Source organism: Miscanthus floridulus, chromosome 8 (assembly GCF_019320115.1).
Source record: "Miscanthus floridulus cultivar M001 chromosome 8, ASM1932011v1, whole genome shotgun sequence".
NCBI classification, from domain to species: Eukaryota; Viridiplantae; Streptophyta; class Magnoliopsida; order Poales; family Poaceae; genus Miscanthus; species Miscanthus floridulus.
This window is the reverse complement of record NC_089587.1, coordinates 72,618,053-72,624,758: the sequence shown is the minus strand read 5'-3', so window position 1 is coordinate 72,624,758 and position 6,706 is coordinate 72,618,053. Positions and strand designations below refer to the sequence as shown.

General features: G+C 54.9%; 1 protein-coding gene across 1 annotated transcript; it reads left to right on the top strand.

Annotated features, from left to right (window-relative positions):
• The first annotated feature begins 1,844 nt into the window (after positions 1 to 1,844).
• Positions 1,845 to 3,194, top strand: LOC136469373 (uncharacterized). The gene is made up of 2 exons (XM_066467588.1): positions 1,845 to 2,263; positions 2,603 to 3,194. Exons 1-2 carry the CDS (start codon positions 1,845 to 1,847, stop codon positions 3,192 to 3,194), a joined length of 1,011 nt encoding a protein of 336 aa, XP_066323685.1.
• The last annotated feature ends 3,512 nt before the right edge of the window (positions 3,195 to 6,706 follow it).

The window sequence follows — 6,706 nt, the reverse complement described above, 5'->3', positions numbered from 1 at the left end:
CACGGCCGTTCTGCGCATCGCCCGCACGTGCGCGGTCCTTGTTGCGTCGCTGACGACGACGTGCCTCCCACTGCTCCTCCGTGAGAAGCAGCTGCCCGGTGCGCTCGCCTCCAAGCTCGACGCCGCCGCAACGCTCCTCCGCCACGCGCAGCCTGCCGACGAGTTCCTCCAGCGACATCTTCTTGAAGTCGGCGAACATCTTGATGGAGCATGCAATTTGGTTGAACCTCGATGGCACAACCCGCAGCATCTTCTTGACGACGCGCTCGTCCTCCATGTCCTCCCCCAACTCGCGCAGCTCCGCGGCGATGGAGCCGATCCTCACGGCGAAGTCGTCGATCGCCTCGCCGTCCTTGAACGCCGCGTTCTCGAACTGCTTGAGGAGGTGCTGCGCCTTGGCTTCCTGCACACGCGTGTCTCCCACGCGCAGCGACTTGATCGCCTCCCAAGCCTCCTTGACCGTCTTCTTCGCGACGAGCCCAGACTTCATCTCCGGTGGCACACCGCGTAGAATGATAGCTAGTGCCCGTCGATCCTTGCCGCGCTCAGCGCTGCCGCCCTCCACGGCATCCCAAAGCTCCATGCCCTCCAGGTTGCACTGCACTTCAAGTGCCCACTCGCGGTAGTTCGTCTTCGTCAGCTTCGGGATCTCGACGCCACCAAAACCGCGCTCCACCACGACCGTACGCGGCGAGCTGGTGCCTTCCTTCACATCACCACCGGCCATCGTCGTTGCCGTCGGACCTCTGCGTGGGATCACGCGCTTCTTCTTCGGCGGCTCTCATGGTGGACTGAAGGAACCACCGTAGTACATACACCGGCTATGGTACCAATTGATGGATTCACCCAGGACCTCAGCTTGCGGAGCCAAACTCACACAAGCTCGCCTCCGGCAGGAAATTTGCGAGTGCACACTCGCAGGATAAGTTTAAAGTGGACACAAACACTTGCGGCGACGCACGCCCTTTTCTTATGCTTTGGATTAAACTCACACTTCTGCAAACAAAGGCTTACATGATGCTTATAAAGACTCAATCACGTACCGTCGAGCAACAGCCTCAAACCGGGTCTCACGCGCACGCACGCATGATCTCCACACGGCCCGGGCTTCCACTCGTGCATGAGCCACTCACTCATGCGCATGAACCGGGCGTCCTCCGAGCTGACCGGGAGCTACGCTCCAACGTGCTCCTCCACTTATGCATGCAGCTAACAAACCTGAAGACTCACTCCACTAACACATGCAACGTGCTAACTAACTAGCTAGATGATTAACTGACGCACAGCAACAACTAGCTCATGCCTCCACGAGAACACATCTTGCCTTTCAGCAGCCTGCATGCTAACTAATGCAAATACTCAAACATGAACAAGTCATGATTATTCCTAACAAGGCTGACCTCGCTCGACCGAGACAGATTGGGGGGAGTCTCTGGACCCCATGCTGGGTGAGGCGGCCGTGCATCCTTCCCAGTCTGGAAAGGAGGACCACCTGTCGTGCGTGCTGTACGAGCCGTGCTACGCGGATGCCGCGCCCCTCGATCGCCACCAAGTTCCACGAAGCTTTTACAGAGCCACTGTCGTCCTCCAAGAGGGAGGCGATGCGAGTGCTCTTCCCCATGGGCGGTGACCGCTAGGCGCGGACCGTGACGAGGCTGGAATGAGCGCCTGCTGCCGCCGTCGCAACACGGTTTGCCATGAGTGCCAATCACCTAGTCGTCTGGAACGCACGAGGCTTGAATACCAGTGCGCGTCGCAGTGTAGTCAGAGATATTATTGTCGCCCAACGGCGTGCCTCGATCGTATGCCTACAAGAGTCTAAGGTCGCTAATTTCTCTGTAGCCATGAACAATGAAATAGCAGGAAACGATTTCGACTACTTCTGCCTCCCTGCGGTCGGCGTGGCTGGGGGCGCTGTTGTCTCCTGGCGCCGTGACCTGTGGTGCGCAACCTCGCCGTGCGCACGTCGTTTCTCGGTCACCACAAAACTCACGCCGCTGAATGGTCACGGGGAGCCATGGTGGCTCACCAACGTCTATGGACCTACAGCGAGAGCGGACAAGGCTGACTTTCTTCAGGAGCTGCGCGACGTCCGAGCCAGTTGCCCCGGTCCCTGGCTCCTTTGTGGTGACTTCAACTTAATCTACAAAGCCAGCGATAAGAACAATGGCAGGCTACACCATGGACTGATGCGCAGGTTCCGCAACGTCATCGATGACCTGCAACTGGAGGAGATCCATCTCTCCGGCCGCCTCTTCACTTGGTCCACGGTAGGAACCAACCAACTCTGGAACGTCTCGACAGGGCTTTCGCCACGGTGCAATGGATCGAGCAGTATCCCAGCCATCAGCTTCGCTGCCTTTCATCGGATTGTTCCGATCATGCTCCACTGTTGCTAGTCTCAACTCCGAACCCTGGGCGAAGCCGAGATTTCGTTTTGACCAATACTGGACAAAGATTGATGGATTTCTGGATGTCGTAAGTGTCGCGTGGGGTGCCCAGATGGCCGACGTCGACGCTTGCCGATGCCTAGACCAGAAACTGCGTGCCCTGGCAAAGGCGCTAAGGAGCTAGCGTGTGCCACCTGTGTTGGCAACATCAGGTTGCAACTCACTACGGCACGAGCGGTAATCTACGAGCTCGACGTCGCGCAAGAGTCCAGGCATCTGTCGTATGGTGAGCTTGAACTGCGCCACGAACTCAAGGCGAACGTCCTCGGGCTCGCGTCTCTGGCCAGAACCATGGCTAGACAGCGCTCGAGGACTAGGTACCTGAAGGAAGGTGATGCATGCACCAAGTATTTCCACCTACAGGCCTGCCACCGACGGCGGAAAAATTATCTGTTCGCCATAAACCACAATGGGCAGACCTTTAGCGAGGAGGAAGCGAAGGCGGGCATCGTGTACTCCTACTACAACGAGCTGCTCAGCAAGGCCTTCCATAGGCAACACCGCATCGACTTGGCCCAACTGGACCTGCCGCGGCTGGACCTCAGTGATCTGGTGACCCTGTTCACGGCGGAGGAGGTGGCGAGGATCGTCCGGGACACCCCGGCTGACAGGGCTCCAGGCCCGGACGGATTCAATGGCGCCTTTTACAAGGCGGCTTGGGAGATCGTTGGCCCCGATGTGGTACGGGTTTTCCACGCGCTCTGGGAGCTGGACTTCAGAAGCTTCTACCACCTAAACGAGTAGACCATGGTACTTCTCCACAAAACTCAGGCGCCGGACGGCCTCAAGGACTACAGGCCGATCAACCTCATCCACTCCATTGGCAAACTGTTCTCCAAGGGCCTCGCACTTCGTCTGGCCCCAAGAATACCGGAGATCGTTAAGATCAATCAGTCTGCCTTCATCCGGGGTCGGCGAATTCATGAGAATTTCCGTGCTGTACAGCTGACCTGCCGATGGCTGCATGCTCGGCGCTGCCCCCACGATGCTTCTCAAGGTTGATCTCGCAAAGGCATTCGATACGGTGGCATGGCCGTTCTTGCTTGAGGTACTCGAGCACATAGGCTTCCCCCAGCGGTGGCGTGACTGGATCTCAGCCAAGCTGGGAACAGCGAGCACTAAGGTGCTTGTCAACGGGCGGCCGGGACGTCGCATCTGTCATGCCCGCGGGCTCAGACAAGGCGACCCGCAGTCGCCGTTCCTGTTCATCATTGTTATGGAGGTCCTGAACGTGCTGATCACCGCAGCTGGTCGTTGTGCAGTACTAGCTCCGCTGCCGGGGACTGCGATCCAATACCGTGCATCCATTTACACCGACGACCTGGTCATCTTCCTCGCGCCATCTGCTCAGGACTTCAGCTGCATCAGACACATTCTCAAGCTTTTTGCGGGGACATCCGGACTTGCCACCAACCTGGACAAATGCACGATCACCCCGATCCGTTGCTCCAGCGACGACGTAGAAGCCGTGCAGAGTGTCTTCCCCTGCAGGCTCCAGGAATTTCCAACAAAATACCTGGGGGCTCCACTATCGGTTTCTAGACTAAGCCGCGCCAATGAACAGATGCTTGTTGACGCGGTTGCCGCCCGAATTCCGACCTGGAAAGCCAGCCTATTGACTAATGCGGGGAGAGCAACATTGACACAAACGACGCTCTCCGCGATCCCAGTGCACGTATCGATATGCTGCAGCCTCTCGTCATGGGCGATCGAGGAAATCGACAAGCGAAGGCGGGCCTTCCTTTGGGCGGGCACTGACTCCGTCGCCGGAGGGAAGTGCAGGGTTGCTTGGCCCGTCGTCTGCTCGCTGAGGGAGCATGGCGGCCTTGGGCTACATGATCTCAGGATCCTCGGCTTCGCACTTCGCCTGCGCTGGGAGTGGCTACGGCGGACTCAACCCGACGCAGCGTGGACCCTCTTGCCATCCAAACCGGAGCGGGCGGTCGACCACATGTTCAGCATCGGTCACCGTCCAGGTGGGTGACGGTGCAACCGCGCGCTTCTGGACCGATGCCTGGCTGCCGGACGGTGCTATCTGCTGCTTTGCACCTAGCCTCTTCCGAGCGGTCAGGAGTCGTAGGCGCAACCGTTCCGTCAAAGACGCGCTGACCAATCGAAAGACCTTGTTTGGTATCAGTAATTGAGTGACAATTTTAGCTGGACTAATTGTGTTTGAATGAGATACACAGGTGATTAGTCAACAAGTACATGCGTGTGAGCAATACATGCCAGAGAGGTGAAATGGCACGGAGATGTTGCAAAGCTCACACATGTGATGAATGAGCTCATTGCACATGAGACATGGCATTGAGTCATGTAATCAGGATGGAGAAGATCAAGACAAGACTTGGTTCGACGGACCGGTTGCAAGTGTGAAGGGCAAGTTGAGTGATGACTTGGCACCGATGGACCGAGACAACGGTGAAGAGCAAGTGAAGTCAAGATAGATGAATCAATACGGTCACGTGATGATATAAAGTGGATCATATCATTGTCGATCATATTAGTGCATGTGTTGCATCAACATCGGAGGAGTTGGAATGGAATGTGCAAGGCAAAGATATAATCTAGGACATTTCATTTCACCGGTCAAAGGTTGTGTAGAGAAGTGCATGACCGGATTTAGGATAGATGGTCGTACTATTAAGAGGGGCAAACTTGTTTGCATATCGGTCATCTAGTGCCACTTGAGTGATATAACTTTGCATACGTGTTAGGATCGAGTGGCGTGGTGAAAAGAGTGCTAATCCTTTGGGAAAATGTTTGTGAAAAACTAATATACGTGCACAAGTTGGTGAACACTTGGTGGTGTTAGCACTTTTGCAAAGGTGAAGAAGTTGGTGAAGAAGAGGAGGCGAAATCGGGCTCGCGGTGCTACCTGGTGAAAGCTCTAGTTTGGTTTTGGTGAATTGATGAAACCCTAAGTGCTAACCTAGTTTATCAAGTGATCATGAGATAGGTAGCACATGCCAAGTGGTGAAGCAAATGAAGATCATGACATGCTGATGGTGATGCCATGGTGATGATCAAGTGCTTGGACTTGAAAAGAAGAAAGAGAAAAACAAAAGGCTCAAGGCAAAGGTATAAATGATAGGAGCCATTTTGTTTTGGTGATCAAGACACTTAGTGAGTATGATCACATTTAGGATCGATAGTCATACTATTAAGAGGGGTGAAACCCGTATCAAAATGTGGTTATCAAAGTGCCACTAGATGCTCTAACTCATTGCATATGCATTTATGATCTAGTGGAGTGCTAACACCCTTGAAAATATTTGTGAAAATATGCTAATACATGTGCACAAGGTGATACACTTGGTGGTTGGCACATTTGAGCAAGGGTTAGGATCTTCACCGGTGGAGTGTCCACCCGTAGAGTGCGGACAGTCCGACGATGCCACCGACACCCTAGACAGAAAAGACGAAGGTCACTGTAAGTGACCGGACGCTGGTCTGGGAAGGACCGGCGCGTCCGGTCAGTAGCAGCAGAAGAAGCGCAGCGTCGATCGTCGACCGGACGCTGGCGCTGAAATGACCGGACGCTGGCTGGCTGCGTCCGGTCACACTGACATGGTCATACACAGAGGAGTCATCATGTGACCGGTCGCTGGGTGAGTCCGGTCAAGCATGACTGGACGCGTCCGGTTGTTAAAAGTCATCTCTGGATGCTTACTGGAAACGACCGGACGCTGGGGTTCAGCGTCCGATCACTTTGGGCTGCAGCGTCCGGTCATCACTTGACCGTTGAGATCGGGTGATCACCATTTGAAGAGAGGGGACACGTGGCACACATCGCGTGACCGGACGCTGAGGTCCAGCGTCCGGTCACCCCGTGTTGTGCCCAGTGAAGGGGTACAATGGCTCTATTTTTTAGGGCTTCTATTTAAGCTCCATAGCTAGCTCAAGCTCACTCTCTTGGCCATTTACATTGATATAGCAACTTTGTGAGCTTAGCCAAAGCCCTCCCACTCATCTCTATCATTGATTCATCATCTTTGTGAGATTGGGAGAGAATCCAAGTGCATTGCTTGAGTGTTTGCATCTAGAGGCACTTGGTATTCGTGTTTCGCTGCGTGATTCGCTTGTTACTCTTGGTGGTTGCCGCCACCTAGACGGTTTGGAGCAGTGAGGATCGTTGAGCGGAGGGTGGTGATTGTCTCCGGCTCCGATCATGGTGATTGTGAGGGGTTCTTGACCTTTCCCCGGCGGAGAGCCAAAAAGTACTCTAGTGAATTGCTCGTGGCTTGTGTGATCCT

Excerpts from the sequence above, each read along its gene's own strand:
- LOC136469373 (XM_066467588.1), top strand. The coding sequence starts at position 1,845 with ATGAACAATGAAATAGCAGGAAACGATTTCGACTACTTCTGCCTCCCT. Across the intron at positions 2,264-2,602 it reads TCCGGCCGCCTCTTCACTTG|GTTGCAACTCACTACGGCAC; the intron begins GTCCACGGTAGG and ends TGGCAACATCAG.